This window comes from Oratosquilla oratoria, chromosome 26 (assembly GCF_046742065.1).
Source record: "Oratosquilla oratoria isolate Oo_2021 chromosome 26, ASM4674206v1, whole genome shotgun sequence".
In the NCBI taxonomy this organism is placed as follows: Eukaryota; Metazoa; Arthropoda; class Malacostraca; order Stomatopoda; family Squillidae; genus Oratosquilla; species Oratosquilla oratoria.
This window is the reverse complement of record NC_134802.1, coordinates 44,917,858-44,938,942: the sequence shown is the minus strand read 5'-3', so window position 1 is coordinate 44,938,942 and position 21,085 is coordinate 44,917,858. Positions and strand designations below refer to the sequence as shown.

The following is a 21,085-nucleotide window of genomic DNA, read 5'->3' as shown; positions in this document are numbered from 1 at the left end:
GTCTTCTGTCCTCTCCCATCATTCTTCAACGGATATTCCCCTCTTCCCCAAAGCTCCTTTTACCCCATCCATCTCATCCTAGGTCACCCCCTCATGTTCACTCCTTCTGCATCTGCCTTCCACACTTCTTTTACTAGTCTTTCTTCACTCATTCTTTTCATGTGTCCAAACCATCCTAATACTCTTTCATCCACTCTATCTCCCAACTCCCTTTCCACCCCCATTCTTCTCCTCACCTCCTCATTTCTCACTCTATCCAGCCTAGTAACCCCTATCATGTTTCTCAGACACCTCATCTCAAACACATTCAATCTCCATCTCTCTTCCTCTCTTATGTTCCATGGTTGAAACTTGAATAAAACAAAAATTTAATTTCTTTTGATTTATTGGGTACAAAAATGGGTATACAGTTATTTTGCCAAAAGCCTAAAAAAATTTGAGCCCAAACTTTATACTGTCCATTGGTTGAACTTAAATATCTCTTAAGTATCATCAGCAAATAGTCAAAGCAGAGGCTAATGATTAGATCATCCAGTTAATAGAGCAACTGGAACCTACTGATTTGACCATCTGGCATAGCCACATTACAGGGATATACACTGTACACCAAGAGTAGCTGATGAAATGCCTTTAATCTACTGAACACAACATAACAGTCTAGCTGTTCCTGAATCTGAGTAGAAAAATAACTGGAACATCCTAATTATTACATCAATCATATTTGTTTTTACAAAAATGAAGCATCGGATTATTTCATTCATGTGATGCTTACACAAAATGAGACAACAGATTAACACTGGTTTAGATACAGTATCTATGATGTTTCTACATAAAATGAAGACCTAAAATAGAATAAGATATGAAAGTTTCACTTATCTGTAGGACAAGTGAGTGAGTGTGAGAACGTGTACATGTGTGTAGTTAGTATTATAGTTATAATTATAATCCATTAAAACAGTATATCCATCATGCTGAGTTATACAGCATATCCTGATTAATATAAATAAAATGTGGAATGGTATTCTCAGTTCTTGATTATGGCCAGAATATTGTAACTGATGGTATCTCTCTAGATTTGTACTTAGAGAGAAGGCTTGGACTGAATATGGTGTTCAACTGCAAGACATTTGAATCAGTACATTCAATTGTAGACACACTGAGCTTCTGTAGCAAAATATTGGACATATTCATACTACAGTATTCCAATGTAAGGCATGAATACATGGTTGTTATTTAATTATATGGTATGTCAAAATTACACAAATACTGATTATGTACCATTTATATTAAGGCAACTAATCTACCTGTGTGGTGTACAACATTATACAAACTCTTATGTTCTACTTGTAGCACGGCATCAACTGACCAGTTTGTATATGCATGCCATGGTGCATCCACATTGAGAAGCAAGAATTATGCATAACATAAATAATAATTTATAAAGGCTGACAGTAGCTTTAGTACCAAAAATAAATAATAAAATATTCTGTACATATATAACTACATGAATCAAAATAACTCCTTTTCTTTAACATTACACTGAAAACAATTATCCACTCAATACCCTTTCCCATCCATCCCGCCCCATAAAAAGAATACAACATAGATTTATAAGCTTGTAAGTCTATTAGGTCACAGCAATGCATCATGAAAAGGTCAGATTACACGTGAGCAGGTCCCAGGCAAAATCAATCACAGTTCAGCATTGCCAGCTGCTTCACCTCCCCTCTGTACACACAGACATCAACACTGTAAGTATATGATATGCATGAAGCAATATACAATCCAAAGAGCTTTAATGTGCTAAAGAGGAGAAGCAAGGTCACTGGTGATGTCTTGCCAAGACAATTAAAACTCTGTCATTTTCATCACTCTCCTAAAAATGCCTCAGGAATCCAAATTTTAACAGCTCGCTCAAAGGCCAAGAACGGTACATGATATAGGAAGAATTGAAATTGTCATCAGATTATGATGTTGATGAAAGAAATAGAAACTTGTAAAAATGCTCCAACTACTGTACTCACAATTGCAAAATTAACAATAATATCAGTCCACATTCTAATGAAAAATCCATCAAACAGGACAATTAGCAGATTATCATTATCACAAAAAAGAAGAAAAAAGATCATCATTTAATTTTTTCCTTCTTTTTTCAAACAAGGTTGCATTCAGAACAGTTACAGAAGGGCAGAAAAGTGTGTGGCATAATTACATGAAAGATAAGAAGCCAATGTATTCCTGGAGTCTGTCTAGGGGGGCTTATTAACAGCACAGAGGCAGTGAAAGCTTAAAGTCTAACAAGGAAACAGTCAAAAAGTAAAATCAAAATAAAGACCACTTTAGGAGGTGCTCTGTATGAGAATGAGTTGGTTATCTACAGAAGACAAAGAAGAATTATATTGCAATGGAAGAGCACAAATTGAAACGGGTTGCAGTATGAGATGTACAAGAGGTTCAGCAGATTAAATAGTGCCACTAATTAGGCTCATTGCATGTAGGGGTAAGATGTAGATAATAAGGACATTGTTATTAACATCCTTTTAAGAGTACTACTATTAAGGAATATAGGAATCATGTCACCATTCATAATATCAATTTGATAAAGATAGGAATGAAACAAGATAACTTATCAGAGATGCCATTGCACTGACAACACTAAAACTTGTCTCTTCAATCATTTGTCCACTGCTCATGAGTTATTTCATATCAACATGACACCAATTTCTATTACAAAACATCTAAACTTTTACACTTCAAAATTCACCACTGAAGGCAGCAACCAATACTTAAAATAATCTGTTCCACAATATATATGATCCATATGTGGCAATGTACTTCACAATCCTAAGTATGAGATAAGGAGAAAGAGCAAACACATGTCTTCTGAATTTTGAGGAGTTTCGCAGGATTCATGGATCCAAACAAAAGCTGCATTTTCATCATCATTATCTTCCACCTTAATTTCTTTGTGAAATATATTTTTTTGCACAACATAACGGGTTTTTTATGAGCAACAAAGGCCAATAGGGGATAAAAGTACGTAAGTATTGCATAATGCCTCAAAATGCAAGGCAACAATCTAATCCATATATTTCATACTCCTAATAACTGAAATGCTAATTCTAATGCCCAATTTTTGGCTTCATTTCTGCTGATAAAACTACAGATTAGCACATTAAATAATAATTTGTGCCTTCAAATGCCAAATCAAATCCCACAGTCATAATTATGACTTCTTCCACCATCAGTGCAACCACTGTCTTTCCTCAGTTCTTGTTCTACACTACCTTCAGTGCTTCCTTCTTTAAACAGTCACTATCACCATTACCTACAATATCACCAGCACCCCTGCCTTTATCTTTTATGCAATGATGACCTTCACCATGATTGACAGGAACCCCACCATACCAATCAGTAGCACTGCATCTCACAACCACTGGAAACAAGTGTCCATCACTTCACAAATAACATCTACTGATTCTTATTATTATTATTATTGGGGAGATTCAGAGAGCCCAGGAGGGAAGAAGCAGGTCCTGGGAGGCCCCTCTGCTCAGTGTAGGTCTTGACAAGGTCCTGAACAGCCCGCATGTCCACTTTTACTGGCTCAAAGTCCTCCACATCTCCAAATTCATCATCTTCGTCATCAGAGTCCTTAGCTAGTGTTTCTCCAACAGTGGTGGATGCAAGCTCCTTCTCAATCTCCTTCATACAGTCCCGAAGTTGTGTGTCAACACCAGAAGATGCAGCTGAATGATCTGACTTGTTGGATGCTGCAGATGATTTTCGGCTGAGAGTAACATCTCCCTCATTTTCATCTCCATAGCTGCTAAGACCAGATGATTCATCCTCAGACTGTTCCCAATAGTCATCATCAGGAACACCCAAATCTGTAAGAAAAACATTACATTATACTGCACTCAAGAAAAAAGCATTTTTTATGTTAAGTACAAATTCTGCTGTTAAAGTAAATGACGCAAATATGAGGAATATTTTGTAATATGTCAAATGAAACATCCATCATCCAACAGTATTACTCAGAACACATGAAAAGCACTATCACTCATAGCAATACATCTGACACTCAACATCACTTAAATCAAGCATATAGCATTAAGCATTACTTGACCCCTTCAGTACCATGGTACACTGTCTAGATTTTGTTATGGCAAATGACACACAATTCCTCTCACCCCCCAACCCCAACTTTAACAGAAACTGAGATCCTATTCAGGCCAGAGTCCAATCAATCAGTCAATCAATCAATCTATTGTTGTGAATTTCTCTTGCTAGGGATTCACAGCTCCAAGGAATCCAGGCCATACAGTACTTCCATGTGAAGGCAGGATTTTTTGGAATCCTTTAGTTAGAGGTCTGAAGTGGGATCCTAAGTGTGGTGCACTTGTGTTCCTCAATATGTTTCCCCCTCTTTATAAAATTGTCATATGTTTTGTTGTTTGTTATTTTATTATTTATTGTAATTATGTGTAATCATTGTGTATAATTGTAATTATATTGGATATCGCAAATGCGATGCACGTCTTTTCGCGCCAATTGGCAGCTTGGCGTCAGTTCGGAGCCAGCTCTCTTTGTATTCACATGCATCAGTTGTCAATGGTATCAGTGATTACAGTGTACTTCCCACTATTTGACTTTCATTTCTTGTAGCCACCCGGTACAACCACTGTACACAGGGGAATATACTTTGACAGTTCCTAAAAGTCTGATCCTTGTCTGAATAAAATTAATTGCCATTTGTCACAATAAACTACATTAACCTCTTCCATATGATGATGCCAATGTAGGCACCATGAGGCGCAAGTGGGTAGATGAGGATGCTGGTATCAGCGTCTTGATTATATTTATCTTGTAGTTGTAGCTGAAAGACCCCATATTCTGTGAACTAGCTTGTGATCACATTTTCTGTAGTTATCAATATATTCAGAGTGAAAGAGAATGAATAATGAAGCTTCAACTTTATATTTTATATTGCAAGTATTGTGATGTATCACTGAATCATCGTACATCAGGCATCCGATGCTGTGCACAAGAGAATTTGACTTTGTGGAAGAGGTTAAATGTGTCATGGAACTGAAGAGGTCAAACAAAATACAGAGCATTTAGCAACACCCAAATAATAATGTAACATGCAGATGCAATCATAAAGGACCCATGAGATTTCAAAAATATATGGCTTCAATACATAATTTCAAATTTCGTTAAAAAAAATATTGCAATGAGCAAATTATGTGACAGGCAGCATCAACACTATTGAGTTGTGACACTCAGTTCTGTGTTCCAGCAGACTGTATAGGAATTTGATATTTTCAGCCATATGAAACACTTCATAAACTCTGACTGGTTTGTGAGTTTCAACAAATGCACCATTAATAGTGACAGTTGTTGCCTTGAGTTTCACTGACTGGAAACCTGCAGCCCTGTGGTAGTTAGCAATGGCTCTCAAGCCCTCCCATAGATCTCTCTGGGACAAAAGATTGGAGTGCTGTCTGTTTTATTAGTGTGCATCTGTCTCTGTCACTGGATGGTAGGAGGAGGAGAAAGAGGAAGGGGATCAGTTGTCGGCTCTCCTTACATGAAAAAAAAAAGAGAAGAAGAAGAAGATAAAGAGAGAGATAGAGAGGGAGGGAGGGAGAGGGGAGAGGGGGAGGGAGAGAGAGAGAGAGAGAGAGAGGAGGGGGGGAGATAGTTAAAATAGGGAGAGAGAGATTCTGAGTCCAGTATGGAGACCAAGAACCAGATATGAATGGTGATGGGATCAATCAATCTGTTACCCTGGATCTCTCTTCCTGGAAACCCATGGCTCCCCATTAACCAGCTATGACCACCAGATGGACCCATAGGTCACTCAAGGAAGCAATATTATTGTGTTGCTGTAGAGGGTTTGTTAGTGTGAGGCACAGTAGAATGAGGTGTTCAGTGTCTTCTGTGTGGAGGTTTCGTCTTCTCTTTTTCTGCATGAGGGGAATGAGAGGGGGGTCACTGATTAAATGAAGTGGCCTTGCTGTGGATGTGCTGCGTCTTGCAACACTGCTTCTGACCCAGGGCAGTGGACAAGATGCAGGGATGACCAGTCATCCAGGAGGTGCCAAGATAAGGAGGGTGGGGGGTGGAGGGGAGTGGAATGTATTAGGGACGGAATGGGTGGGAATGGTTTTTATGTCTTTGTTTTTTGGCTACCTCCCTTGTAAGGGAAAATAAGCCTTTGGTATATGTATGTATATTAGTATGATACCATTTCTGTATCACTGGCTGAAAGTGGTGGGGGTTAGGGATCACTGATTGTCAGCTCTCCATGTGTGCCTCGTGTGAAAAAGCGTAAAGAAAACTGCTGCAGTTAACAAAGAGAGATCTTGGGCCCAGTCTGAAGACTGAATGCCAACCCCTCAGGGATGCACCCCCTGAGAGAGGTGACAGGGTTGACGGGTTTTGAAAATGGGCAGCTTTGCCTTCCATCTTGCAGGACCACCATGTGCGGGTACCCATCTCTGGTCCCAACAATGTCCTTAACACATGGTGTTCTGCATAGGATGAGTTTATTCAGCTGACAGAAGGATCTTATGTTGAAGGAGTTAAACCATTGTTGATTTGTCATTCAGAAAAAAACTAGGCTTTCAAAGATGCAAACAAGGCTATCCCACAAAACTACTTCTGATCAAACTCAAAAGCCTAGGTTACCCCTGCCATATTCAAAGTTTACTTCACACAATTCTTAATCCCTAAGGTTGAGAAACTTTGTAATAAGGACATACCATTCACCATACTGTTATTGTCTGATTATGTTCTAGGCGATCCAACATATTCAAGTAACTTTCACCTGAACATAAAAGTAGTCATCCTGATACCCAAGAAGAAATGATGACATACCAGGGGGGGTTACAGCAAACTTGAGAAAATATTACCTCTGATCTTTGCTCAAAGTCTAACACACACAGAATGGGATCCTCAGAAGGTTCTGCAAATTTTTAGAAGTCCATCAGTATCTACCAATAGATTCAGAACATCATGCATACCTGGGAAGAAGTGACATGGACATACCTGAAAGGTGTATTAGGAAAGGAGACCAACTGAGTTAAATGGCTGTAACATACTAAGAAGAAATACACTAAAGAACAACTTGATACATCCACATTCTCCGAGGCAAAATTTGTTTTCCTGGCACCAAAACTATATACAGTACCATGCCTCTCTCTCTCTCTCTCTCTCTCTCTCTCTCTCTCTCTCTCTCTCTCTCTCTCTCTCTCTCTCTCTCTCTCTCTCTCTCTCTCTCTCTCTCTCTCACACACACACACACATGTGCACGCACATACATGCGCACACACATGCACAAACATCTGTGTACGCACACACACACACACACAGTTCGAATCCCGCCCAGGGCTGAAATAATTTCAGTATCGCTGTGCTGCGAATCGTTACTCCAACTCTCATGGGCGGGGAGTTGGGGGTGTGTGTGCGTGTAAGGTCACAGCATTACCCATAGATCAGTCATATATGAGCTCTGAGCTCTCTTCCAGGAGAGAAATAGCTGTCGATCACGAGTCCAACACGTGATCCAAGACCATTATGAATTGCACACACACATTTGACAGTGCAGTGGTACCATTCACAACCAATGCTACAACAGTCCGGGTTCAAATCCCCCCCAGGGCTGAAATAATTTCAATATCACTGCACTGGAAGTCGTTACTCCAACTCTCGTGGGCAGGGAGTTGGGTGTGTGTGTGCCTGTAAGGTCACAGCATTACCCATAGACGGGTCATGTATGAGCTCTGAACTCTCTTCTGGGAGGGAAATAGCTGTCAATCACGAGTCCAACACGTGATCCAAGACCATGGTGAATAACACATACACACACGCATGCACACACAAATTCACACACTACACAAATAATACTATTATTGTGTAGACAGTGCAATACACCCATCATGAAATATAGCAAATTCTAATTAATGTCCAAAATCAAAAAATTACTAAATACAAGGAACTGTTTGAAATAAGCTCAGATGACACTCACCATCAACAATTCTTAACTCCTTCCATACCAGACAGTACTTGTTATTCTATTATGTCCACTACCTGACTATTTCATAAACATCTGTGACACTTGATTGATTAAGACCGGGTCAAACCCTTCTTGGTTAACCACTTTTGTAGCGGATGGCACTTACCCTTCAATTCTATCTTATCTATCTCATCTATCTCTGTAGCACCCCTTCTGTATAGAAGGTGTCAGACCTTCAAGTACTTATGGTCAACTTTTTTTTTTTTTTTCTCTCGTATGATAAAAGAATATTATCAGGCCATGTAGAATTACTTGGAGTTCTTCTATCATATATACTCATAAACAAAAATTCCTACCCACTAAAGTCAGGTTTGAGTTGAAGGCATGGTCATTTCTATATGAAATAATAACTGTTAACTTGAGTTCCTGTACTAGGGTATGGACTGTATGGTGAGTGGTGAGATGGTCTGGGCATACAGATAGAACAAATGAGGAAAGACTAACAAAAATATATGGAAAGTAAAAGTGAATGGGGTGAACTTGGGTGGGGAGGATCAAGACTGACGAGGCTGGATGGGGGTAAAGAACTGGATGCAAGAGAAATGTCTGTTGAGAAAGGGAGAGAGAGAATGCAAAAGACAGTGTGAATGGAGATTGGTTGTAAATGGATGAAAAAATGACAATGTCAGATGGGCTATTTTTCTTATATATTCTGTAAAATTCTTGAATGGATATTTGTGTGGGTGTGGGGTAGGGCACCATACATTGAAGCAGTCATGGTAAACTAGCTCCAGTTATTGGGCTCTGGTGTGAAATCCAATGTGTCTCTGCATTGCCTTTGATCAAAGCAGTATGATGGGGGATGTGAATGACCACCTTCAGATATTAAGATGGACACAATTCATCAATGGAGTTGGGTATAGGAGTGAAAGACTAACTGAGTCATCTAATATCTGGTTCCCTGTATTTATTTAATTGCAATGTATAGGTAAAGAGCTCCACTCATGGGGTCCTGTCTGTCTCTATCTGTCAAACTTTGCCTTAAATTCGTTTATAATTTCTTGTTAGTCTATTTCCTCTTGTTTTTTTTTTGTTTTTTTTGAGATCCTACCAACATCTTGTCTTTGCCAGTCTCTTTCCATGACCTCTTGTTACACTCCAATCTCACCTCTCTTATTTCTGTCCATGCTTTTCACTTATCTAAACACAGCAATCATGTCCCCATTCACTCTTCTTTCTTCTTACAAGGGCAACTAGACTGGGGAACATTCTGATTACTAATTTTAAAATTCTTCAAAAGAATATCTGAAGAACATTAGCAGCAGTATTGTCCTAGTATAAACTGTCATCTATGTGATTATAATTAAAATGATAGTGAACCCTCATTCTATTTAAAATGTGTCTTGGTACATGCCCTACTGTCCTTTGTTGTCCAGAAATGACTCTGTCTTCAACTCTGATCTGATCTTCATGGGATAAGAATTATTTCTGAATAGAAATACCCTAAGTTTCCTTCTGTTCAATAACTTATCATGACTATTCTTCTTCGTCTTTAAAACAATAGAAGAATCTACAAAAATCCATGTATTAACTTAAATTTTGTATCATGCTCCATTTCCTTTCAAAAATACACAAAAATGAAATATTCCATTCAATACCATAACACCAAGAAAATTGTCCACATTAGTGTGCTCACTTTCATGAATTTAATCCACTCATATTCCATAAACAGCATTATATCTACTCACAAGATAAAACAAGTTTCACGAACTCTGCCCACTCACATTCAATGAACATTGTTATATCTCATAGATCCAACAAATCATGGTGTGTTTATTACCTTGAATGAAATATGTCAACACTATTTCAAGCGGCAGGAGAAGCAGCAAAGGTCCTTGAGGTTACATTACCCAGAATGTTGGTGAGAGCATCCGTGAATGAGTCTGCATTAAAGTCCACCTTGCTGGATAGTGTCGACATGTCAGAGGAGTCCGAGGCATTGGACTGCGATGAGATCTTACGAATTTGTGGATGAGATGCGAGGAGGGACGTCTTACGGTTGGAATTGGACACCTTCCTTCCTGTAGATACCTTCCGACCACCTGACATCTTGCGTGTTGACAATGTGGACATTTTGCGTAGACGATCCTGCAATTCATCTGGCACTTCAGCTCCATCCATGTCTGATGTATTGCTCAAGAAAGATGCTAAAGAGTCCATCACCTCAGCATCTGAGGTACCACTTTTTCCTCCAACACCAAATCGTGTTTCAAGAAGATTATCCAATTCTTGAGGGGAAATTTCCAACCAGCTGTCATCTGCAAAAGCAAAAGTGTTTTGGAATTATTGTGTTCTATTATGAAAATATCATGAACAATATATCTTTATCAATTGAAGAAAAACTGACTTAGTTCTCCCTCAATATGTTTCAATACATATCAAACATCTTAGGAAAGGTGTGGAAGGAAATGGAACCATTTTGAATATGAAAGTAGGGGGAGTTTTACATGAATCAGATGTTCACAGTTAAACTAGCATGAACTAGTAGGAACTATGTGTGGCATTCAACAGTTTGAAGGAAGTAAATGCGTGAACAAAATTTGACGCAGCCCGAGGGGATTTCTCCCCGTCTTCTCCTTTTATGCATGGGGGGGACGGAGAGGGGCGGGTTGCCGATTTAATGAAGCAGCCTTGCTGTGGATGTGCTGTGTCTTGCAACACTGCTTCTGACCCAGGGCAGTGGACAAGGTGCAGGGATGACCCGTCTTTCAGGAGGTGCTAAGATAAGAGGGAGGGTGGAGGGGAGTGGAGTGTATTCAGGGATGGAATGGGTGGGAATGATTTTATGCCTTTTCCTTTTTGGCTACCTCCCTTGTAAGGGAGAAAAAGCCTTGGTATATGTAAGTATGTACATAGGAGAGATGTACAAGTAGTGATATGTGTGTATGATGGGCATACAGATGTGTGGAAAACACTGATTTGTTCAATATGCATTTGAAAAAGTGCGAGCTATAATACAGATTTTTCTGTCTACATACTTCAGATAAGAGAAGAAGGATGTGAGAGCCAAATATAAAATACCCATGAAGAATCATACTGGAACAATTAGGATTAAAAACATATAAATTCAAACTCAAGCATCAGTACTGAAGTGTTTTATTTTAGAGTCCAAGTAGGTTGGAAAATGATAAAAAAAAAAGAGTTTCAGAGATACCCAGTGAAAGAAAAGAAAAGATTGCTGAATGGTAAATTAAGTATAGTACTACCTCTCATTAACGGACTAAAAGGGGATTAACGGTGTCCGTTGATCTGAATAATCCATTGATTTGGAGTGGTTTTTGGGTGGCATAGTGATTGCACAGCACTAAACAACAGCACCAAAAACACCAAAAACACAGCAAAAACACCACAAACACAGCTAATTAATGTCCATTAATGAGAGGTAGTACTGTACAAGTGAAATCACATGATCTCCGAAAACAAAGAACCAATGGAAAACATTAAGGTGTCTAAAGAACTGATGAATATATTTTCTTTTTTGTACTGAATTTTGTATCTATGTATTGAATGTCATCTTCCATTTATGTCCCCATCCATAAACCTTGGCAAGGTCTTCCTGCAGCAGTTTACAATCCTCTTCACATTTCACAATCTTGGCATCATCAGCAAACAAGTTTCTATAGCTACCTATTCATCAGATCATTGACAAGAACCTTATGTGTTCTTGAAATGTGTGTATGGATACACACTAGAAATGTGTACAAAAAATCACCACCTATCAGTTGTTACTGATATACTAGTAAGTGTACTTGCAAAAACATTTGAACAGAGACAGCTACACAGATGAGCTCAAAGAAGCAAACAACCAATTGACAGACATCACAACTACGAAGGTGAGCGCAGGCAGATGAACCAACAATCAGTAGATACCGCAGGCATGACGCCACAGAGTGGTGATGTCACTGGTATAGTTGGGTAAGTAATTAGTGAACCAGTTCACTTGGATTCAGGTACAGTACTCACTTAACAAGTACCTCCCATATCAAGCAAAAAAGAATAAGTAAATAAATAATTGCTCATTTAACAAGTGACATTTCGTGATTCATGATTGACGTGAAGCGTCCTTTCTACCTAGCTAGTCAGGAGTGTCTCCTTGTGACTCATGGCTAGCTCATTCCCGTTTGGACCTAAAAGAGGTGTTCAAGAGGATCAAGGGCTTTAACAAGGGTGACCTAAACAAGGTCAACCTAAACAAGGTCATCATATTAAGACAACAGGGCAGGACTCACAGTAATGCATTTTAAATTGGACAAATTTAGATTTGAGAAGGGAAAAAGGCAAGAGCTGGTTTACTAATAGAGTGGTCAACAAATGGAATAGACTTGGTAACCATGTAGTGAGCACTGAAACTATCAGTTGTTTTAAGGAATGGTTAGACAACTTTATGGTAGGGGATGACAGGTGGAATGGACAGGGAACTGCCTAGTGCAGGCCTTATGGTCTCTTGCAGTCTCCTTCATATGTTCTTATGGAGGTAGGGATGTAGCTGGGATCTAAAGATAAACAGAACCACCACATGTACCTATCATTGGTCCTGAGGTAAGGGTATTGATGAGTTTTGAAGACAGGCAGCAAAAGTACGATTCTCTAAGTCCTCTCTGACATTCATCTCACAGGACAACTATATGCAAGTACCAGTACCTATCACTGGTCCCAGGAGTGAAGAAAAAGGAATTAAACAATACATTGAAAGTTCAATTCTCAAAACCTTTAACTGATTTGTAACCTGATTTTCTACTCGGTTGGATAAAATCAGTTGGTGTTTGCCAAAATACAGTCTCCAAAGAATGACAAAACACAACTTAATTAAATGTGATAATTTTAATCCATTCATACCTAAAGTTCCCCCTCAATTGAATAAATTCATTTGGCACTGTACAACACAAGCACAAACAGGTTAGTTCTGATGGCCTTAACCCAATTATCCCTGGAGTTGCCCCATCCCCTGTATAAAGCTTATAAAGCTGTCATGAATTATAATTATAATTGTTGCCATGGGTTTCAGTGACTGGAAATCCACAGCCCCAGGCCCTTCCACATACTTCTCCTGGAAGGTGTATTGAACTGTTGCAAGTGATGTTTTGGTGTGTGATTTGTTAACAGCATACAGGAGGAAAGTGGCAGTTGCCGACAAGATTGACGAGTTAAACACCATATGAGGACGGAGCCTTTATTTGTACGACGTTTCGCTTATTACAGCTTGTACATGAAAAAGCTGTAATAAGCGAAACGTCGTACAAATAAAGGCTCCGTCCTCATATGGTGTTTAACTCGTCATTCTTGGGACTGGTCCAGAGACCAAGTGTCATCCCTCAAGGCAGCACCTCCAGATGGAGGTGAGAGTACTGACAGGTTCTGAAGAACCACCGGGAATGTTTCTCTAACATCCCTTTCACAGGACTACCACACGCAGGTATCCAGTGTTGGTCCTTAGATAAAATAGTCTCTCCAAAATGCATCAGAGGCTCATTAGGTGAATCAAGATACCGCTAACCCATTTATGCCTTGAATTTACCCACCTAAATGAAAATCATCTAGGTTTTGCTCTAATAAAAATTCTAAAGTGAAACATGGATATGAAAGGACAAAACCCCAAAGACAGCATCCACAGAGAGGAACTCTCAACTAAGCAAGGTCTAGAATTTCTAAATTCCCCTGACCTTTACCTGGAGGTGTCCCCAATATGCCAGGACCTGTTCTTTGGAACATACAAGGAGCAATCTTGGAATGTTGTCAGTATGAGTATTGTGTACTGTGATATCTTAAAGTTAAAGCCATTCAATATTTTGTATAAGGTTCATAAGTGATGTTCTTGTGAAGTGATGAGCTCAAAAAATTGTGTGTTGAAGAGTGGAATGTTTGGCCTGGGTGTTTATCTCCCCTTTACATAGCTTAACACCAACTGATTTTTATTCATTCTAATAAAGTTTATTTTTCCTGGATGTTTGCATGATGAACGCATGTTTTCTTGAAACTATTACAACATTCATTGCTTTCACTTGCCATTTACTGTTTTGAAACAATAAATGGTTCTCTTTACGTTGTTGTTTCTTTGCTCAATACTTGTTCTGAAATAAAAAGTAAGTCTGTATACAATACTATACTATACATACCATCTTCAGGCTTCAGGCGCCCTTCTCGCTCCTTAAAGAACTCATAGTCTGCATCTACCTTCTTCAAGAGTTTCTTCACGATCATGCCTGGTGAATTGTTATCCCAGCATGGTGCTACATTGGAGAGGAAAAACTTCTTTGCTTCATCTTCCAGTTGGCAATAAAGCTTGGAGCCTTCTAATTCACCCTGTTAACAAAAAATGTTCATGTTAGTCATTAAATGGGGAATTTACAAGTTAATCATGAGACCTAGATATATAAAAAAAAATCCTTCCTCCTTGACATTTAGCTTTTTAATATGAAAGGACACACCATAATATTCATACTATCATAACTCCCCAGTGGCTTCCTCTTGTACAGGTAATGATAAACTTATTCTAGGAAGTACTTGGCTGTAGCTAAAACCTTTGCCCTATGCAACTGTACTACTATAATGCTATTTTGTTTGTTTACCATTTATCAGCATTTCTCTACTTGAAATACCATTATTTCCTCCATATCTCCCCTTTCTTCTTTTTGCTGCTCTATAATCTTTTTATTACTGTACTTGTTGAGCTTCTAATTCTAACCACCGTATCTGTCCTTATTTGATTTCTCTGATCTTTTATTTCATTTTCTCTAACCTTCTCATTGGTTTGCTTCACAGTATGTGATTTGCCATGGTCTCGAATCACATGCTGGATTTGTGATTGACAGCTGTTACCCTCCTGGATGAAAGCTGAGAATTTATATATGGCCCAATCTATGGGTAAGGCTGTAATCTTGTATTTACAAAGCAATTTCAGTTCTGAAAGTGTGGGGACCATCTTTGTAGTTGCTCTTTAGATTCTTTCAATTTTCCTTATATATTTTCTAGTACTGGGTGACCATAGTGTCTTGGCCTTATCAGCGTGACTAGTATTTTCTTCACCATTTCTTCATCCAAGTAAATGCCACCTTTACTGATCTCAGCAAGTTGTAGATTTCTCCAACAATTTTGTTTATCTGTTTATCAGGAGACAATCAGCTCATTCGTCCCTTTCCTGTATTATATCTAATAGTCTTGAGTAGAAACAGATCAGATTTGTGGCACATGATCTTCCCTGTCTAAATTCAAACTGTCTCCGGTTTAGTATGTCGTTCTCCTCCAGATGTTTTGTCCATCTATTTTTGGTAACTTTTTCACAAATTTTGGCTACTATATTTGTAAGGGAAACCAGTGTGTAATTTGTTGAGTCTTCCTTGTTTCCTCCTTTATATATTGGCACAATGGTGGACTTTTTTCAATCTTCTGGTATTTTTCCTTCTTTAAGTGAGCATCTTATTATATATTTAGCCTACCAGTTCTTTACACTCCTTTAGCATCCAGTTTGCAATTCCATCCGGGCCGTGCAATTTCATGACATCAAGGTTTGTTATTTGGTCCATTATTTCTGCTTGTATTGCTATTATTTCCCCCATAAGCATTACTATACCATGTGTATTGATGAAGTTCTCATCTCTGGAACCAAGAACCACCAATTCTCAGCACTCTGGACTTTGAAAGTTCAGACGGAGAGAACTGTATCATGTTCCTGGTTCTAGAACCATGGGGGCCAATATAAACTTCATTGCCAGATTTGTTGGCGCCAATAAAAGCATTGAAGCTGCCTAAAACAATAAGTGTGTCACATGGCAGGCACTGGTCAGCTATAGATTTAAGCACATAGAACATAGCGGACACTGGTCAACTATAGATTCAAGCTTGATACAGAACATCTCCCCTTCAAGATTATTTGCCTAAGTAGGAACATACACTGCAATACAAGAGATGAAGCCCAAGGTGTGCTTCAGCCTCACCAGCATCATAAGCTCATCAACCTAAATAACCTTTACAACAGCATGATGAAGCTGGCTAGATATACCTACAGATATGCCTGCAAGTTGGGCACTATCGATTCAGCCCAACCAGAAGTAGGTGTAACCCTCATCACTGGTCTCACTGCTGCCTGGTCTTCTTACCTCTGAGAGAGCCACTATATCTAATATAAGCTTCCTGAGCACTGATAACAAGGGTAGGTGGTCGTCCTGTGAGAATGTTACGGCGGTTACAAGGAGAGCTCGCCGGAAGTGTAAGAGGCTGGTAGAGAATAGGTAGAAACAGGCAGGAAGAAGGGTAGAAAGCAAGGGTTGTATTCTTATTGTTTGGGTGCTTGTAAACAGCACAGTTCGTAGGCGAAGGATTGCATAAGTTTGCTCTCGGCATTATATTTTATAAACATTGACAGGAGGCACTTTGGTGACGTAGAAATTTTGTAACCTAAGTTATGTAGAGATTCGAGATTGCTTAAGTAAACAATATTGCATATAGACTTGTAACAACGAATCTGGTTGGGGAAAGGGTGGAGGAAATTCAATTGGTTCACGATTGTAAGATCACGCCCTTTGGAGAGGATCTTAAATATAAAGATCCGGCGCCAGTTAAGTTACAGTTTGCCCACCCCTGAGGTTGCAGACTAGTTCCAACGTCATTGATTAGTCTGAGGCAATGTTTCTAAGCATGAAACACCGCAAGAGATTCTTAATGACAGTGACATTGTGTCTTGTAGTTGGACGTTTGCAAATTTTGCTTATAACTGGAGAGTGCGCATGTCGAAGTCATCGCGGCACGGAAGTGCTGTTCGGTGGAGGAAGCCGTATATCTTTATAACGTTACACCACGGGAAGACTCGACTTTACCATTTCCAGTTGTACAGCTATTCATTTCGAATCTGATGGCTGAAGTCACAAGAGGAAGAGATCATTTTAACTGAAATAGGCTAGGTGGAAGATACGAGGTGACTGCGACCAGAAACCTGATGGGATATGGCGCTGGCGTCGTTACCGGCCTAGTACCAGAAGAGTGAGTTGAAGATGATGGCTTCTCACGTTACATTCATCATCTGCGCACACCTAGTTTGACGGGAAGCTTCTCTAAGACAATGAGCCAGTCATCGATGACAAATGCGTCATTATCGGCAAAACAGCTCGGTGCCAACCAGCAGAGGACTGGGCAGTATAAGATGGTGCCGACGAGCCGCTCTAGTTGAGCTGATAGCCAAGAATCAAAGAGCGTCCAGGATGGATCTGTGATGGATGTAATCAGTGTACAATCATGGGAGGATGTGCTGACGTAGCGTTTGAGAACAGTGAAGGTAGTGCTAGTGTACAATGGAACAAGTTCACCAATGTAGCTTTCGTCTCTGGAATCAGGAGCCAGTAATCCATAACTTGTGGAGTGAAGTGTTATGTGTGCCTGGTTCCATAACAACGGGGATTAATGCAAACTTTATAACCAATTCTGCTAGTGGCAGTAAATGCAGTGAAGTCGCCAAAAAGAACAAGCGTTTTCATTGGTGGACACAGGTGGTCTGAGGAGTAAAATTTGGCATAGAACATTTGTGCAAGTTCACATGTTTCGGTAGAAGCAGTCATTGCAATAAGAAATATGAAGTCCAAGGTGTGTTCCAACCACACCAGCATCATACGCTCATTATCTGATGTGACCCTCATAACAGCATTCTGTAATCGGATAGATGTGTCTACAGCTATACTTGTGAGGCGAGGACCCTCCCTATGTGGACCAAGCAATAGTAAAACACTGTTCATCAACAACAAATTACAAACTGTTTTCTTTACTCTTCACCATTTTATTCATTATTACTATCATCATCATTATTTTGCAGCAGAAAGTAATGTAATGATCCAATATAACCTCTCTTGACCAACTCGACAATCACATCTTGTGTCTCTTATCTTTTGATCTATGACCCTATGGTAAACCATACATCTTACACATCTACTAGTTAGCTTTCATGCAGATTTATGAATTGGTTTCTTCTTGAAAGAATGCCACCGATAATCTGCCCCTTGCAGCATACATCTATCACATATCCTCCATTCTCGAGCAACATTGGCACCCCAATATATCTAGCATCCACTTCTTTATTCATATCCTCTGTATCATGGCTCGTTCTTTCAGCTTAAATTGTTCAATGAATTTACTCAAGTGACAAGTCCATCTATAGATGTCCCCTCCCCCCTTTTTTCATACACAAGGGTTACGTGGCAAAGTTTCGATCAATAACGAAACCAGACATCGAAAAAAGTAACAAATTTAACAAACACCCACATTTATACTCTCTGTATTATGTTTTCCAAAAAATTATCACGGTGTACACTCCTTCGTAAACACGTTCTTGTTCTCTATGAGTATTTTATTCTAAAGCACTGAAGTAAAGAACAATACCTTTCTTATAGTCATCCCTCAACACCTTTACATTTTCTGTAACACTAATTCGTACTCCCATTTTTTATGGCATATTTCTTATTCTCTATGTATAACTCAATATATCAATCAAATGTCTATAACTAATATAATAATTATGCTCAAGTATTTCATCGTATTTTGAAAACAACAGAATCTAGTACAACTAAACAAATTACAAAAACATTACAATGACTTTTTTCCCAAAGTTGTTCTTCCACAACATATATGTGTATCGCGCATACCCGCAAAAATATAATGCTAACAAGTAAATAAAAAAAATAACAATATTATTAATAAACAAATCACAAATACGTATTTATGCAAAAACTGGATAGTTATTTAGCGCCACCTTCAGTGTGTGTGTGTGTGATTCACCATGGTCCTGGATCACTTGTTGGACTCGTGATCAACAGTTATTTCCCTCCCAGAAGAGAGCTCAAAGCTCATATGACAGATCTATGGGTAATGCTGATCTTACACGCACACACACACACAACTCCCCGCCCACGAGTTGGAGTAACAACTCGCAGCGCAGCAATACTGAAATTAATTTAGTCATGGGCAGGTTTTGAACCCGGACTGTCGTAGTGGGAGACGAGTCTTTAATTTGTTGGGTCTTCCTTGTTTTCCCCTTTATATATTGGTACGATATTGGTATTTTTACAGTCTTCCGGTATTTTCCCTTCTTAGAGTGAGCAGCTTCTTATCTTGTATACTTTGTCTATTAGTTCATCTATACATTCTTTTAATATCCAGTTTGCAATTCCATCCGGGCCGCGCGATTTCCTGTTACAATTATTTTTCTAAAAAGGGGGGGGGGATTGATCTCTCACTTCACTTCCATCATCCTAGTGCTGTATATTTTCTCTAGTGAACACAGACTTGCAGTGTTTGTTCATGTCTTCAGCCATTTCTCTATCTTCTGTGTATTTTATGTTCCCTTGGCGTAATTTTACTATCTCCTGTTTTTTTTTTTACTGTTCACATATCTACAGAATAATTTTGGTTGGTCCTTACATTTTTCTAATTCTTTTTCCCTCCCTGCGTACTTTTACATATTCATTCCTTAGATTGATATATATTTGCCACTTTCCAGGTTTTTATATTTTCTCCATCTTTTCCAAGCTTTATCTCTTCAATGTTTCGCCTCACTGCACCTTCCGTTAAACCAATACTTAATATACACCTTTTCTTGTTATTGTCTTGGTATATATTTATCCATTCTTTCGTTGTAGATCTCCTTGAAAATCATCCATTTCTCTTCCACTTGTGTCTATTGTAGAATTTTCCCAACTCTCTTTTTTTAAATAAATTTCCAAGTTTTCCAAAGTCAGTTTTTTATACATCCGTCTTCGTTTTCTGTATTTCTCATTTCTTGCTATATATATTTCCTCTTTTAGCTCAAACTCGAGTAGTATGTGGTCACTCTTCCCAATTGGTGTCTTGTATTAAATTTTATCAACAATTTCAGGCTCTGGTGTAAATATTAGATCTAGTCTCAACGGTTTTTCATTATTTCTATATCTGGTATTTTTTTTTTTACCCATTGTGTCATTATATATTCTATGGCCATAACGGCGTGGACAATTGTATGTGTGTGTGTGTGTGTGTGTGTACACAAGGAGCTGGTTGCAGGATCTGAGGAGGGATAAAGGAAGTTAGTGACGGAGATTGGGAAGGTGTGCGAAAGAAGGAAGTTGAAGATAAATGTCGATAAATGTTAGGTGATGAGATGTACAAGGGGAGAGGATGGCAGAAAATTGGAAGTAAGTATAGGAATCTTAATGACTACAAAAACTATGTCGATAGATAGAAAATCTCTGCAGGGTCACCCATATCGGACAGGTTTTGTAAGAGAGATGAGACAAAGAGCAGCTCGCACACACAGTCGCACGACCCACTGCTTACTGGAATGTCCCTGATGGCGAACAGGTAAATTCCTCATAGATATATGGAGTACCATCGTTATGACGGCGTGGACCATTGGGCACCCTATAAATATATAGGGACCCATTGAACATGATGAATAAGGTGATATCAAAGAAATATCTCACCAGAAACTAGGTGAGATTGCTACCAAAATTCCTTCGTAGAAACCATGAATTGCATAACCAAAAGAAAACCGGGCATTCCTGTTGGATCATCGTCTCCTAAAGGTCCAACCTCATTGCCTTGTGTGCTTACGGGTAGTGTGCCGCAAAATATGAGTAAGCACTGTCCAAGCAGATCCATGTCTTGGGTATTAAATAGCATGAAGGAAATGAAGATCTGTACTTACAACGTAATAACCCTCTCAGAAGACCACAGGCTCGAGAGTTTATTGGAAGAACTAGATATGAAGTGGGACATCGTGGGAATGAGCAAAGTTCGAAGAGCGGAAGAAAAGCTGATACAGTTACAAGATTATCACTACCAGTTCTTCTATAGAGGTAAGACTATTGCGAAATCGTATTACCCTTTGTATTCCTAATGATGGTGGACATGTGGAAATATAAATATATATATACAATAAAACACTAAAAATAAAGACACATGTAATCCTTAAGGTTACACTGCAGAACCATCAGGCTTTCCCTAACAGGAAGGCTTAGGAGAATGAGAGAAAAGTTATATCCAGTGTTT

At 39.0% G+C, this 21,085-nt stretch overlaps 1 protein-coding gene across 3 annotated transcripts in view; it reads right to left on the bottom strand.

The window, feature by feature from the left end:
• Nucleotides 1–367: 367 nt before the first annotated feature.
• ecd (ecdysoneless cell cycle regulator) overlaps nt 368–21,085 on the bottom strand; it is a 356,876-nt gene continuing 336,158 nt past the window's right edge. For all 3 annotated transcript variants that reach the window (XM_076209645.1, XM_076209644.1, XM_076209646.1), the window contains exons 9-11: nt 14,197–14,383; nt 9,934–10,341; nt 368–3,890 (exon numbers count right to left, since the gene is read on the bottom strand). In XM_076209645.1, coding sequence (XP_076065760.1) covers nt 3,472–3,890; nt 9,934–10,341; nt 14,197–14,383 — 1,014 coding nt within the window. In that variant the 3' untranslated portion in view covers nt 368–3,471. The remainder of the gene's footprint in view (nt 3,891–9,933; nt 10,342–14,196; nt 14,384–21,085) is intronic.